At 35.7% G+C, this 17,008-nt stretch overlaps 1 protein-coding gene across 1 annotated transcript in view; it reads left to right on the forward strand.

Annotated features, from left to right (window-relative positions):
• NTPCR (nucleoside-triphosphatase, cancer-related) overlaps positions 1-17,008 on the forward strand; it is a 43,592-nt gene that overhangs the window by 8,186 nt on the left and 18,398 nt on the right. The window contains exon 4 of the mRNA XM_031966914.1: positions 16,594-16,803. Within this exon, the coding sequence (XP_031822774.1) occupies positions 16,594-16,803 (210 nt within the window). The remainder of the gene's footprint in view (positions 1-16,593; positions 16,804-17,008) is intronic.

Genomic DNA, 17,008 nt, shown 5'->3' on the forward strand with positions numbered 1-17,008 from the left:
GATTAAGCAATTTGCCCAGGACCATTCAGCTAATAAGTTAAGTGTCTGAAGCCAATTTGGACTCTGGTCTTCCTGGCTGTACCACCTAGATGCTTTTTAAGTATGCATAATTTTTGCATTTTTAAAAATGAATGGGAATTAAATTGGAATTTTGTTTGAGCATTGAATTGACTCACCTTAACATAGATTTTGGAATCTTGTAAAATGAGAGGTTTGGATTTCTGATTCATGGATACAGGTTGAGTCTTAGTAGAAGAGTTACTGTACAAGCATAATGAATGGGTTCAGCAGAAAAATGGAAAGACAAAGATTCTTTTTCATAGGAGAAAGGCACCCATTTCATCTTGAATGGGAAATCTAGAGCTTAGGAAGGACAGGAACCAAATTCAGTTGTCAGGTTGTCCTAGCTGGCTAGAGGCTTTCCATTCTCATTCATATTCTCTTTGTCTCTCTCTCTCTCTCTCCACACCTACCCCTACCATGTGCTCCATGGTCAGAGAGAAAGAAATTAAAAACAAAAAATGAATATGATATAGTAAAAAGAGTACTTTTTATACTCAAAGATCTTGAGTTTCAATCCTAGCACTATTGTTTTATTAATTGTATGATCTTAGCAAATCACTGAACCTCAAGGCTTCAGTTTCCTCATCTACAGGTTTTGGACCATTGATATGCAAGGAAACTTTGAGTTCTAAATCTGTGATCCTGAGAGCCTAAAGAAATTTCAAGTTAAGACTGAGGCTTGTTAGCCATTCGCATATCTATCCCTAGAGCTGTAGAAAAGCAAACTGATTTTTATATACTATGCTTAAGGTGCATGCACATCATATAGCTTAACAGAAAAGTGGCCTTGTAACTTTTTATAAATATTGATTGATTTGTAAATATTTACAAAATAAATTTGTAAATATATTTGTAAATAATTGATCAAAATTAAAGTTGCACAGGAAGTTATTTTTCCAATCTGAGTAAAGAGCTTGAATCACTTAAAAAACAACTCAAAAATTCTCCTATCTACTTCCATCTTGATTATTGAACATAGCCTTTCACAGCATCAGTAGTAGGATATAGACTGCAGGTTTAAAAGCCCTTTGCTCTCTGCTTCCTGCCTGGTATTACTTGTAAATCATTTGTTTTTTTCATCTACATTTAAGTAGGAGAAAGTATATTTTGGGACAATTGTAGGAAAAGGTGGGGAGAAAACCAAGATGGAGACATAGAATGGATAAAATTTGGAATGTTGCTATTTCAGCTAAGCAAATTGGAGACTTGAGAAATCTGATTTGAGGAGAGAACATTAAATGGGGATATGACATGTTAGGTAGAGTCGTGAGGTGTTGTACTGAGCATTAAAGATGCCTTAGTAACTCAAACACTAGACACTTACCAAGACTCACTATCACACGATCAAAGTCTTGGATTCTGGTTTTCCATATAATTTTAAGAGTTAGGGAATAAAAAGGAAGCAGTTATATATATATATATATATATATATATATATATATATATATATATATATATATTTTTTTTTTTTTTTTTTTTTTTAAATGGTAGGCCGATGCTCTCCATTGATATGGAAAAAATAGAGAGTGGATCACATTGAAAAATGTTACATATCAAATCAGATTTCAGAAAACAGTATTTCTGATAATATTGAACCTTTTAATAAAGTCATAATAAAGTAAACATTTGAGATTTGAAATTTAAAAATTTCCTGATATATGTCTTATTATTCATGGATATCAGGAAATAACTGTAGATTTCACTTTTTCTGAGAGTCGGTTTGGTTAGTGGAAAGAGAACTAAAGTTAGAAATTTGTTGTTTAGTTTTTAGTTTATGACCTCATTGGCAGAGGGGAACAACCTCTTGGATTCAGTTTTCCCTCCCCTTCTCCCTCCCCACACCCTCCCCATCTTGGACCTTTTATCCTGGACCTATGCTTTCTCTGATATAGATATTTCTTTGTAAGGAGACTTATTATGCAGATCAAAATCTTATCTGTAACCCTGAGTCTTGAGTAAAGGTCCAGGCTCATACAGCAAGTATTTGTCAGTTGTGGGTCTTCCTTGTCCTCAGCCTGGGTTTCTAATGTCTTGCCATGCTTTTTTTGCTCTAGATAGTTACATACCAGCAACTTTGGGAATTTAAAAGAAATGGAAGATTATTTATATTGATATGTTATCAAATTAATAGAACATGAAACAGATATTCTCTAAACAATTCATTTAAAGAAAAATAAAATGAAATTAACTTTATCCTAATTGCCAAAAAAGAAGATAGGGATAGAGTCCTTGTCCAGGCAAAATTAACCATATTTACAAATGAATTCTACCAAACATTTAAGGAACAATTATTATCTGTACTGTATAACTTATTCTCAGAAATTGAAAATAAGATTTTTTTATGAAACAGAGTACTAATATTTGAGTCAAAGAAGTATAAATCAAGTACAGAAAACTATAGACACTATGGATCATTATTGAATGTTCATTCAGAAATTTTAAACATAATATTAGCATAATGATGACAGCTAGATTAAAAAAAATATTCACTATTATCAAATTGGATTTGTTCCAGGGCAGCAAGAATAGTTCAACATTTGGGGGACAATATATGTTAACTATAAATAAGAAGAGACACAATTCTAGATTAAGACCACTTAGTGACATATGACAGCATCTTGAAATTCACACCAATGCTTTTTGATCAGAACAAGATTTGTCAGAGAATAAACAAACAAAAAACCCATTTATTTTTGAGAGTAGAAATGCTTTCGACTCAGAAATAAATTCTACCTAAGACTTGAAAAGCAACCTTGGGAGTAGGGCAGAAAGTAGAAAAGGACTTTTGTGCAGAGAAATTTATTTTCTTAATACCTGACCCAGCAACAATGCTTATTTTTAAGACCATTGGACTTGAGGTAAATTTTAGAGAAATCAGCTAACAATGGTGACATAATTATCGAAAGGGAAGAAAGGGCTTATTTTTTTTTTAATTGATAGCAAAGGGAATATTATTTTCCTTTTTTCTTAGCTCATCCTTTAATCAATGCATTATGAGAATAGGTTTTGAAATCAAAAGCTTCCACTGTCTATTACTAGAACTTTTTTGAGTAGAAAAATGTTATCAGTGAGACAGACTAAGATAAAGTGCAATGAAACTTTACTATTGTGCCCTCTTCTAGATTGAACCATAACTAGGGTGAGTTGATTTGGGATTTTCCCCAGGTAACTGACATCCAGTAGGGGAGGGTGGATGTTTCCCCCCCACAGCAGTCCTCTTGTCTATATCTATACCATTTTTCCTGGACCTTGTGCTTCTGTGCTAGCCATGTGGTGTGACCACCTCGGGTTGGCCCCTTCACCATGGCACCCCTTTCCTGGGTCCTCCAACCTTTGTGGGCCTTTTATCTCTTTCAGAGATGCACAGTTCTATAACTACAGACCATATTTTTATGATGTTTATAAAGGTTTGAGTCATAATTTCTGGCTAATTTAGTCATTTTATCAATAATGCCAACATTTTAATAAAAGGATCATCATTTGATCACCTTTCTCTTTGATCAAAGACAGTCATGATGGTGGGTTTAATAGCTTATATGTCCATGGAAGAGGGATGTTCCTGAGGTTGGTAATCAGTTCTGATTGGTTAATGGTTAATAAGAAAATGAATATTATAGTGAGGGGCTGGACATGAACTTTGATTGTGTCATTTATTTCTAACTTAGCCCCAACCTTGGACAAAGAATTTATCCCTACCTTATCCCAAGGAGAACACAATTGCTGCTCCACCTGAAAGAAGTCTGGAGAGAGAAGTTTAGTTCAACGTTCAGAGAGGTTCTTAAAATGAGGACTAAAAAAAGGGAGGGGATCTGAATCTCCCCAAATCATGGGTTATTAATAATCATCTCTCTTATTTTGGGCTAGACTGTCTCTAGGGGGCAGGATACTTCCTGCCTTTACATGCTATCCATTACCCCATGAGATTTTCTTTCTCTGGGAATCCCACTAAATGTGTTCCTATCAAGTATAAAGAATTCTAGTTCTGACTACTTTTCCAGGTCCATTCTTTAAGACCAATATTATAAGTGATACTTTTAAAAGGAGATCTATTATTATATTTCTAATTCCTAAAATATCATTAGAAATTCATTTTTTTTTTCCTACAGGCTTCTGTGTTCCCTCTTGATATGCAAATACCCCTGAAAAGAGTAACACCATGATTTTATTTTTCAGTTTTTTATAGATAATTGTAAATTGTTTTTATACTCTTTCCTTAAGTAGGCATTTTGATTTTTGTTTTTGATGGGAACAGGAGAATGCTAGGTAGAATTTGGGAGTAGCCAGTCCAAGAAGAAGAGATAACAATTTAGAAAGGGAAATCTGAGCACATATAAGATGAACTTCATTTGCTTCATGATTTGGTCTAGAGTGGGTACAATTTAAGATCAGAAGTAGTCAACTCTTCCATGAAAAGATGGAAAAAAAATTATTAACATTTATTGGAATTAGAATGTTTGTAAACAGATAATTTTTTTTATCAGCATTATCTATTTTTTTATGAATTTTTTTTACCTTTTCTGGTTTTTTAAATTCTATACACAAGTCCAAATCCTTAAAAAAGGTTTTGAAGGAAATTTGTTTTATTCTTGAATCTAATAACTGTAATTTAAAAAAAAAAAATTGAACCTGTTGTTTCTTTGTTTTAGGGAATTCCTACTGAGAAAAGTCCCTCTACCAAAGCAGGTTGGCACTTGCTTTGTGATTTTTGCTTTTAGAGGGAAGCCTTAGGTATTAAGGGCTTAAAATAACTGGACAATAGTGCTTTATGTAGCAGATATAGGATTTGAGCCAGTTTGGAACCATATTGTTGCCTTTTCTACTCTAACTATAACAATAAAAAGGAACAAACATAATACCAATTATCAAAAGTGGAAATTTATCAAAATAATTCCCTAAGCGAGGGATTTTCTTTTTAATCAGTTATTTCTAAACACTTACATAGTAAAACTTCAGACAGAATACAGCAGGAATTAATGGTCAGGTCTTTTCTGCAACTTTGCAAAAAAAGTATATTCAACTAGTACTAATAGCTAGCATTTATATGCTGTTTTGAAGTTTGCATTGTTGTTTAGTCATTTTTCAGTTGCATCTGACACATCATGATCCCATTTGGGGTTTTCTTGGCAAAGTTATTGGATAGGTTTGCCATTTTCTTCTCCAGCTCATTTGAGGCAAATAGGGTTAAGTGACTTTCCCAGAGCCACATAGCTAGAAAGTGTCTGAGGCCGGATTTGAGCTCCCTAAGTCTTCTTCCCTCTAGGCCTGGTGTTCTAGTCAGTGGACCACTTTGCTCCCCTAACATTTGTATAGTACTTTACAAATTTTATCTGATCCTCACAGCATTGGAAGATAGCGCTTTTTTTTAATCCCCACTTTACAGATGAGGAAATTAAGGCAAACCATTTAAGTGACTTGTTTATGGCTAGTGGTTGGAGGACAGACTTGAGCTTGAGACTTTCCTGACTCCAAAGTCCAATATTCCTTCCATTATTGCTGTCTAGCATCCCAGATGTAGAAGTTCTGCAGCCCTAGGAGCACTAATTTGCCTCTTTGAAAAATAGATATTTCTCTGAAAATGGATTATAATGTACACTTAAATAAAAATAAATTCACTTGTTTATTTTCAGTATTGGGTAGGCTGAGTTCCTAAGTACTTTAATCATTGAGTAATTGGAGATAAAGTAGTAGAATTGTTATATCTTATTGGATTTTCTTGATCACAATGCATTAACTACTCTGTAATTTTAAAAAACGGGTTTTTAAAAAGTTGTCCAGAATCATTAGATTGAAAAATAGATTTTTAATAGTGAGCTCTGAACTGAACCAGCTACACCCAGCAAAAGAACTCTGGGAGATGACTATGAACCACTACATAGCATTCCCAATCCCTCTATTTTTATCCGCCTGAATTTTTTATTTCCTTCACAGGCTAATTGTACAATATTTCAAAGTCCGATTCTTTTTGTACAGCAAATTAACTGTTTGGACATGTATACATATATTGTATTTAACTTATACTTTAACATATTTAACATGTATTAGTCAATCTGCCATCTGGGGGAGGGGTTGGGGGGAAGGAAGGGGGAAATTGGAACAAAAGGTTTTGCAGTTGTCAATGCTGAAAAATTACCCACGCATATAACTTGTAAATAAAAAGCTATAATAAAAAAAAAAATTAGTGAGCTCTGAGAACTTATTATTAGAGATAGTTGGCACTGTAGGGAGAAAAGGAAGCGATTCAGGATTGGAGGCCCTGGTTTTAAATCCCAGCTCTGATATTTACAACCCATGTGATTTTGGGCAAATCCTATTCACTTTTTTTCATTTGTAAAATGAGGAGGGTTAGAATCAGTGTTTCTAACTCTAAATCCATGCTCCTGTGACTGTTTCTTGGATGTTATTTCTTGGTTTCCCACTGAGGAAACTGACAGAGTTGGCATATGTTTCTCTGGCATTATGGTGTGAGGAAGTCATGGCATCCCATGCTTCTTATGATTTAGGACTGGATGGGAATGGGGCCATCTACTCTTTAACAGGGTATCATTATTCAGACCTTCAAGCCAATTCCTATATCCCCTAGAACTGAGGAATAGTGTGAGCTGTCAATTACCATAGGCATTCCCCATTAATTCAAGATGGCTCTTGGCAATTTAAATTTTCTTAGGGACAATATTTTGGCTTTTACGACATGGCAGAATTGATGAACGATACCCTTAAAGTCCCCACAATTCTAAAATTCAACTTAGTATATTGGAACTTTCCCCTATAGCTACTTAGTGCCTCAAAACAAGTCCGACATCCTGGGGATCCTGCATGAAAGTATCTTAGGCTGAGAACAATGATGATGAAAGAACAAAATAAGTTATTAGTGTTATTGTTATTAATCCAGAGGATGAGGCCAGTCACTGCAAAACTGAAGAGAAACATCACAATATATTCTTGGACTTTGAAGCCTTAAAGCTGGAAAGGATCTTTCAGAGCTTCATTACAAGCTTAGAGAAGTTAAATGGCTCCTCTAAGGTCAACAGCCAGAGAGCAAGAATTCACATTTAGATTCTCTAGTTCTCAGCTGAAGATTGTTTTATCCAGATACATCTACATGTATTTTACGAAAATGCTTTTATATTGTAATATTCCTTCTATTCATCAAGTATACAAAGGAGTAGAGACTTTTACTTTACCTTCAGTATTTAACTTTTATTTAGTGCCTACTGTCTGTGGAGTTGGGAAAGAAAGATTTATGCTGGGTCCTGCGTCTACCACAAACAGCCTGTAGTATCCTTAACTATAAAGTGGGATACTCGTGCCCCTTACTTTACATGATCAGATGATGTAATAATCAGGGACCTCCCTTAGTCAACAAGCATTTGTTAAGTGTGTGTTACTGGCCAAGCACAGTGTAAGTGCCATGTAAAGACACAGTCCTTACCTTGGAGAGCTCCCATCTGATCAGGGAGGCAGCATACAGACAACAGTGTATGTACAAGATCTATCCTGGGTAGGTTGGAGGTAATCTCAGTAGTGAGGGGGCTGATAAGAGCCTTGTGCAGAAGGTGGGATTTGAGCTGAGTCTTCTAGGAAGGGAGAAATGTGGATGTATAGATTGTTTTGTAACTGTAACTGTAAAAAAGGTAACTGTAATAAAGCTGACATTCTGTACTTTTTAGTGAGAGGCAACATAAAATAGTGAAAAGAATATTAGCAAGAAGACTAGCAAAGATTTTACCTTTGACACTTAACTAGAAGCAAGTCACTGTTCCTGGTTTTTGAATCTTCAAAATGGATATAACAATATCTTTAGTACCTACTCGCAGTTTTGTTATAAAACTCTAATAACTTTAACAAGCTATAGAAATGCCAGCAATTATAATTTGTATTAAGTGGGAAAAACAAAAGACCAGGTGTTGCAGGTTTGAGAGTCATATACAATATCTGTTTCTAAATTGAACATGAGAAATATTACTTTCTGGAAGAAAAGAATGTGAGGATCATCAATAATAAGCTCTCATGTTGCTGGCATTTGTGATTCCTTTGGAGCCTTATTACAGCTGTCTCGAGAGAGTTTGGTTTGAGACAACTTCTTTAAACCACTTTATATTTGAGGGTGCTTTTGGTATTGAGAAGAGTAGATTAAGGGGCAGGGTAGGAACAAGATAGTTTTCTTTAAGAATTTGAAGGACTTTTATGGAAAAGGAGTATTTTTGTTTTGTTTGGCCCCAGAATACAGAACTTGGATTTCTTGATAAAAGGAAATCCTTAAATAATATGAAGATGATGATATTTAGCATATTTGTAGCTACATATTATTATTACATATGTTAGCTCATTTGTACTTTATAACCACCCTTTATGAGATTGCTATTATGATCCCTATTTTACAGATGATAAAACTGAGGCACAGACGGGTTAAGTGATTACTGGTCAGTAAGCATCTGAGACATGATTTGATTCTAAGTCCAGCCTAGGTTACTTAGCTGTTTCTTTGGAGTAATCTAAAAGTGAAAAGGGCAGCTGTGGGAAGGTAGTGGGTTCTTTCTAATTGGAAATCTTTAAGCAAAGACTGGATGACCACTTGTCTGATGTTGTAAAGTACATTCTTTTTTAAGAATGGATTGGACCAGATGAGACTACTGAGGTCTCTTCCAATTCTAAAATTGTTATTCTTTGATATTACTGTAATTAATTCTTCCATGGTTCAAGTTAGATTTATAAATACTACTCTATAGTAAATAATCGTCAGATCATAAAGGTAAGTCTAAGTGAAGCTTCTGAGACTATCTTGTCCAACCCTTCAATTTACAGATAAGGAAACTGAGCCCAAAGGGGTATCTAGTTACATAGGTAGTGTCTTTCACAGGTAGGGTTTGAACCTCAGTATTCAGTCAATGCTCTTTACATTCTATCATACATATAATGAAATTCCATTGAATCACCTTTCAATAGAAAATTCTGCTTCCCTTTGGATCAATAATCTAAATTCCTCATCCCCATGGTTTCTGTGGTTCCTGGCTAAGTATAATTCCTATTTTTTTTTTTTTTTTCAAGGTGTGAAGGCTTAAGGAAGTGATATTTTCAAAGTGAGCACTTCCATTTGGTTGGAAAATGGAATTTTCACATGTGTCCAAATGTCTCTTTTCTCAGTAGTTTGAATAATGTAGGCATGATCTAATTTGGGTGAGGATCCTGGAGAATTGCAGGAAGAGTTATTGGTTTTTGTTCTTTTTTCTTTTATATATACATATATATTCCCCCTTTCAGAGTGTTACATATATTCCCCCCTTTCAGAGTGTTACATACCTCCCGAATTGGCTGCTTTCAAAACTGTCACTTTGACATGCCAAAATAGAGTTCCATTTGGCTTCAAATAGTGGCATAGGAAATTCACAAGGCTCCGTAATTATTCATAGAATCTTGAGATGGAGGCAGCAAAATGCGCCCAACACATCCCTGATAAGAGTCATGCCGATTAGACTGGCTCACGCCCAGAGAGATAAACCTGCTGCTGAGGTGGATGTCTTTTGTGCCTGTCTGGGGGAGGAGGGGCTGCTGGCTTCAGTTCCATTTTCCTCCCCATCAGGAGCAGTACTCACTCTGAAGAAAAGGCCTGTGCTAATTGGTGACTCTCTCTACAAGGTGGAACTGGGCCCAACCTTCCCTCCTATCTTTGCCCATAGGCTGTGGAGGGCTATCGGCTTCTGAGCCCCTCATCTTGTTCTCCAGGAGTACTGCTGCTTCCCCTGCAGTGACAGAAATTTGGATATTCACAAAGATAAACTGACTCAGAACTTTTTGTTTTTGCTGTCTTTATAATCTCACCATCCATTATGTAGGAGAGTAGTATGTGCCCCTGAGAAGCTGTGTGATAGTGGAAACAAGGTCAGGAATCAAGCATTTTTTAATGTCTGGCATTTACCTGCTGGGTGAATACCTGTCTGATCGTAGGCTAAGCCTTGGAGATAAAACATAAGCCAAAAGGAAAGTAGTCCTTGACCTCAAGCAGCTTGCATTCTGAGGGGGCAATACAGCCTGCAAAAGGGAGCTTTGCAGGGAGGAATGAGGTGCAAATAGAAGGAGCAGGGTAGGAGAGGAGCCAAGGCTGACCTGGGCCTCTTCAGGAAGAATTCACTAGTGGGCACTGGTTTGAAGTCAGAAGACTTGGATTCAAATGCTTACTCTGTTGCTTATTTGTGTAACTGTGGGCAGGTCGCTTCCTTTTCTAATTCTTAGTTTCTGCATCAGAAAAATGACAGGCTTATACTAGATGGCTTCTAATTTCCCTTCTAGCTCTAGCTCTAAATCTAAATACTTGAATTTTTTTTTAAATCAGATTTTTTTTTGTACTCATTGACATATTTTGTTTTTATATTACAGACATCTCCACACATTAACCTCTAGTCTTCTCTTGTTATAAGAAATCTTATTTATAACTAAGTAAAAAATTGAGCAAAACTCTGAAAGTGCACATACAGCATTCCATACCTATAGCACTCCACCTCTTTTTTACAGTTTTTTAAAAAGATAACTGTTCTCTTTCTCTTCCCATTTAAAAAAATGAAGAAAAATTCATATGTACAGACAATCCCGTTTAAATAGGATACATTGGGAATGATCTCAGAAGGGAGGCATTGGCCTTCTTAGGGAAGTTGGGATTATAGTCAAAGCATAAAGGAAGCCAGGAAAGGTTAGAGGAACAGATAAAGGAGGAGAGCAAGTAATCAGCATCTGCTGTTTTTATTCTATCTTCATACCTAACTCTTCATGACCCCGTTTGGGGTTTTCTTGGTTAAGATACTCTAGCTCATTTTACAGAGGAGGAAAATGAGGTAAACAGAATCACACAGCTAGTAAGTGTCTGAAGTCAGTCTGGAACTCTGGTTTCCTGACTGGCCCAGCACACCCTCTACTGCACCATTTAGCTGCCCTCAGGTCAGGAAAGGCTCCCTGTAGGGAGTTGTTTTTAGTGGAACTTGTTTTATATAAGATGAAAGGTGAGGAGGGAATACATTCTAGAAATGAGGAACAGCTGGTGTAGAAACAGAGAAAACTATGAGTATTCTGGGTGTGAAGAACTGAGAGAGGAGGTCAATTTGGAATGGAAGGAGAATGTATTATAGTAAGCTTGGAAAGAGAGGTTGAGTCTAGGGCTTTAAAAGCTAAAGGCAGAAGTTTATATTTTATTGTAAATGTAATAAATAAATAGGAAGAGGTACTGGAGTTTATTGAGTAGGAGATTAACATGGTCATATACTCACTTAAAGGGAAAAAAACCCCTCAACATTTTGGCAGTGATTTGTACAGCATGGAATGGAGCAGGTTGATATTTAAGTTAGAAGGCTAAGAGGTGATGGCATATTTTAAATCTGATCTAAAACTCTTGCATCAGAATTCAAATCCATCTATGTATTAAAGTATCTTGTTTCCTCTTTTTTTGCTCCTTTGCACAAACCAAAAATCTGAACTGAATTGAATTAAGGTTTGTCAAAGAATCACTTAGCATTCAAATGGCCACAATATTAGCATACAAATTTAAAATTCCTCTTTGTGACTGTTGCAGTGGAAAAGAATTCTTAAGTTTGGAATCAAATCTTGCTAAGATTATTCCGTTTCTCAGTTCTCAGTTTACTCATCTGTAAAATGAAGGGCTTGACCTAGCTGACCTGTAAGGTCCATTTTAACTCTGAATATATGATCCCATGATTTTATATTGTCAAGTGAGGATGACAAGTAATTTGGAAAAAAGAAGTCCTTTAGTGTTAAAATATTTGTATCTAGGCTGGGGTAAATAGGGTGTGAAGTTACTATTATGCTATGATTGAAATTAAGGTAAGCTGAGATACAAATTTCTGAGCATGTTCAACTTATTTGTAAGACTAGCAATTACCAATAGTTACCTTTAAAAAAAAAAAACTCTCAGGTCAGAGAGATCATTTTTATAGATAAAGGGAGAATTAAACAAACAAACAAAAAAAAAATAGAAGGCAGCATCATAAATGGGTAAAATAATTTGATTGGTTACCAAGCTTAAGGTATAATATGGTTGGCTGGAAATAGGGAAGGTGAGGAGCTAGCAAACTCCTCCCTTCTTCCATCCTATCACTAAGAAATTTTCATGTTTGAATCTACCTGGAAGGACAGGTTAGCCAACAGTGAACTAGACCACCTTGGATGATAGGCCAGACTCCTTGGCAGCCACCTGTATCTTTTAAGGAAAATAGATTTCCATGAGACAAGAATAGAACAGTTATTAAAAGAAGAATTGAACTTTAAACTTTACTCAAAGACAATGATTTATAGGAAAGCTGAATTTCCAGACTTAACTGAAACAAATGAAACATGACTTAGGCAGTTAAAAAAAATGTAGTTATACAGAATGAAATCAGTAATGATACCGAATCAGTTACAAAAATGGAGAGAATATAAATTTAATTTTATTAACTGTTATAATGATGATAGGAGCTGACATTTACAAAGTGCTTGTTTTAACATTTTGATATTCAGTTCTTAAAATTGACCTGTGAAGTAGGTACTGTTTTTCTGCTTCCCATTCTACTGATGAGAGTAAACTGAGCTTGAAAGATGTCTAAGATAGGATTGGGAGCCAGCTCTTCTTGCCTCTCAAATCCAGTGTTCTACTTGCTTTGCAGGCTTTTCATTTGCCCCCAGTACTGCAGCTGTATTGCTGTAGAGGCTTGGTGAAAGCACACCATTGGTGAAAATTGAAGAAAATACTGCTCATTTCACATAGATAATGTGAAATAACTGTCAAGGACATTTTTGGGGGTAATTTAATCATTTTATTAATAATGCCAGTTTTTTAATAAAAGGATCGCCATTTAGCCATTTCTCTTAGGGTAAAGACAATCATGGTGATGGACTCATTCATGGCAGTGGGCTCATTGCTGGCTTATATGCCCTTTTGAAAGCAGGGTGTTCCCAAGAGTGGTAATCTACCCTGATTGACTAACAATTAATGAGAGCATGAATATTACAATAGGGATTGGACCTGAATTTAGATCATGTCATTTACTTATAAGTTAGCAACAGTCATGGGCAGTCTGTTCAAAGATTTTATCCTGAATAGAATAGCTGCCCCACCTGGATGGAGTCTGGATTGAGAAGGGTAGCTCAACCTTCAGAGACTGAGATCTTGAAATGAGCATAAAAGAGAACAGGGGAAATCTGATTTTCCCCAAATCACTGGTTATTAATAAGCATTTCTCTCATTTTCCCCTCCCTATTGAGAGGTATAGTCTCCTCAGTGAATCACTAACTACCATGACAAACACTTCATCAAGAGTTTCTAACTATAGTTATGAGAGACAATGTGGGAGAAAAAGGAGAAAAGAGGCACTTTGGCTGTCAGATTTGTTAAAAATCCTTAGATGGAAAATGCTCTGTAAGCTTAACAAGTTTAATAAGGACTGTTTTCAAAAAAAAAAAAGTTTTCAAAAACCATTTCACTCACAATAGTCTCTGCAGTTTACGAATGCCATCCTTCATCCAACATTAAATTGTTCATCTATTTACTATGCACCTTTTTCAATGAAATAGATTGCTGTAGATCTGTGGAGGCGCTAGACAATTAAAAAACAGGTGTGAGAAATCGAACATGAACATAGAAATGAGCATAATGGCCCCAATAGTTTAACAAACCTATCTGGTAGGGTAAAAAAAATGATTCCATAATTCCAAAATGTTTCCATAAATGCTGAGGGATTGCACAGTAAGATCATGCTCAGAGTTACATGGAATCAGGCAGGGAAGCTGCCTATTGTTGGCAGCAGGAGAGAGAGATCTGCTTATCAGTCCTGCCCTTAATATTTACTAACTGCAAGACCATAGGCAAATCACTACCTTTCTTGTATAGAATGAGGATAATGTCAGCATCTGTTTCATGGATCTTTAGAGCATTTAGATGACAGCTAATATTCATTGAAGTAGAAAATTTTATAGGAGGTAATGGACATAGATTGGCAGAAATGACTTTCTAGTGGCAGGAGAACAAGGAGAAAGACCATTATTCCTATGTATCTGGAAATCTTTTCATCATCCTTTCCAAGAACTGCTGCTTATGACTTTATGGGTCTTTTCACAATTACAGTTCAATGCAACAAGTGTTTATTAAGCTTTTCTTCTGTGAAAGGCATTTTGTGTAGTGCTGATCAAGATTCAGATAGAAATTAGATAAAGATCTATGAAAGTCAAATTTAAAACAGGGGGGAGAAAAGAGGCTTAATAGATGATATTTCCTTTTCTTTTAAATGAATGGGGATAATAAAGAGTAGTTAGGTGGCATAGTAAATATAGTGTTGGACCTTTAGCTCTTCCTGAGTTTAAATCTAGACTCATACACTAGTTGTGTAACTCTGTATAAGTCACTTAAACCCTGCTTGCCTCAGTTTCCTCATCTCTAAAATGAGTCAGAGAAGGAATTGATAAACTGTTCCAGGATCTTTGCAAAGGAAACCTCAAATAGGGTCACAAAGAATTGTATATAACTGAAACAAGGGAACAACAACAAAAATGAACAGGTATAATAACATAATAATGATGAGGTTTGAATCCCTTCAATTCCCATTGGAGATGAGGTTAGTGGCAATAAGAGAGTTGTTAAAAATCCCCTTTCAGTTGATCACGGGTTCAAAGTGAAAGAATTCACTTGTCCTGAATTATTAATTGCAAAAATGAAAGTTTATTGTTGGATAGAAACCAGTTTGCTAAGAGGCTGACTTCTGTAGTGGCAAAGTCCTGTTAGGGAAATGGAGTCTGGCACTGAGAAGAGAATGCCTTCTCAGTGGGTAGGGTCCTAGCAAATTGCTTTGGCCTCTGCAAGGAGTGAGTTTAAGGAAACCTGTTATATAAGTATCTTGGTGGGGGGCTGGGACAGCCTGAGCTGATCAGACTAGGATTTCTCAATTGAATGAGGATTTAGAATTTCAAAAAGATTAAAGGGAGTTGATTTGCCCTTTAATAATGTTGCTTCATTCATCCTGGGAAGATGGGCCCTCTCTCTAGACTCCTTGGAGCCTGGGAGATCTGATCTCTAGATCAAAAAGGGGACACAATTTAATTTTAAAGGGAACACAGTTTCAGAGTGATAATCTTAAAGGGAACACAGCTTCAGTACAGGGAACAGTTTCCCTCCCACTTCAATATCTCACAGAGCTATGAGGAAAACATTTTCTAAATCATAAGGGGCTATGGAAATGTGACTTTGGTATTGTTAATTTCCTTTAAGCCCCATGTTGATTCCTTTTTAAGCTTGGGTCATTTAAGACTTGTGTTTGTTTTCCTTTAAAAAATCTTTTTATTGATATATATTTGACATCATCTTCATTTCAAATATATTTTTCTCTTTATCCTACTAGAAAGTTATTCATTGCAACAAAGATTTTTTTTTTAAAAAAGGGGAAAAAAAGGAGGCTCAGCAAAACCAACAACACACCAACTGAGGTTGACATACCCATAGTATAGTCCCTTCTGCATATAGAGGAGGGAGGTTCATTTTAAAAGATCTATTCTTTAGGACCAGAATTGATCATTATAATTTTGGGGTTCAATTCTTCCTCTACTCCTAAATTATTGCTCTTTCAGTTTTCATTGTAGTAGTTACTTGTGTATATTATTTTTCTGATTCTTATTGCTTCCTTTTGAATCAGTTCATATAAACCTTCCCATGTTTCTTCTTGTTCTTCATATTCATTGTTTCTTTTGGCACAGCAGTATTCCATCATATTATTTACATTTTATTTAGACATTCCCCAAACCATGGGCATCCACTTGTTCCTAATTCTTTGATGTTACACCTCTTGTAAATTAATGAATTTTGAAATCTTTCTATCTTTAACTTGCTTAAGGCATATGCCCAGCAGTGAAATTTCGGCGTCAAAGGATGTAGACATTTTAGTCACTTAACATAATTCCTTATTGCTTTACAGAATGGTCAGGTCCTTTTTGTTTTCAGGGATGCAAATATAAAAGTTTGACCACTATAGTCATTAGCTACTGTGATGAAATAATTTTTATCAAAATATCAGTTGCTCACCATTGGGAAAGAAACATAGTTTTCTAGGCAACTATAGAATTCTAGATTGCTTTCGCAGAGGCAATTTCTTAAATATTTCTAGATTTCTTAGATCAGCGCTTCTTAAATTTTCTTCCACCTGTAACCCCCTTTTGTCCAAGAAATTTTTACACAACTCTGGGTACATAGGTATATAAGATATACAAATCAAATATAATAATAATAATATTATTGATAATAAATGATAATTTCATGACCCCTACCTTCAGCTACAAGACACCAAATGGAATCTTATACTACTGTGTAAGAAACTGGGCACTAGATGAATTATTTACTTCCCATGAGTGACTGGTTAATATCCAAAAGGGAGTTGATTTAGGTGTATTCACCAGCTGAGACTCATACCTTATTGAATGACTGGGATGTCCCTAGAAGGAAGGAAAAATGCCTCTTGTTTACACTCTGGGACATTGATATCAGATCTAATATGTCTTTAAAATCCACAGGCAGATGCTGGTCACAGCCCTGGAAAGAGGGTGTGTATCATTGATGAAATTGGGAAAATGGAACTCTTTAGTCAGACTTTCATTCACGCTGTGCGTCAGACTCTCTCCAGCCCAGGGACTGTGATTTTTGGCACGATACCGATCCCTAAAGGAAAGCCATTGACACTCGTGGAAGAAATAAGAAACAGAAATGATGTTAAGGTGTTCAATGTAAGTATAACCAACTCTTTACTATCTATATCATATAAGGAGAAAATGAGCCTAAGAACAAGGAGTCCAGAAAGAATTTGTATCAATCTTGGGGAGTGCCTTTTTACACTTAAAATGTAATATGTGTATGTCTGGCTTTCTGGGAATTCATAACTTTTCAAATCAAATCATGAGGCCACACCACGAAGACCAGATCAGAATCAGT

The sequence above is a fragment of the Sarcophilus harrisii genome, chromosome 4, assembly GCF_902635505.1.
Source record: "Sarcophilus harrisii chromosome 4, mSarHar1.11, whole genome shotgun sequence".
NCBI classification, from domain to species: Eukaryota; Metazoa; Chordata; class Mammalia; order Dasyuromorphia; family Dasyuridae; genus Sarcophilus; species Sarcophilus harrisii.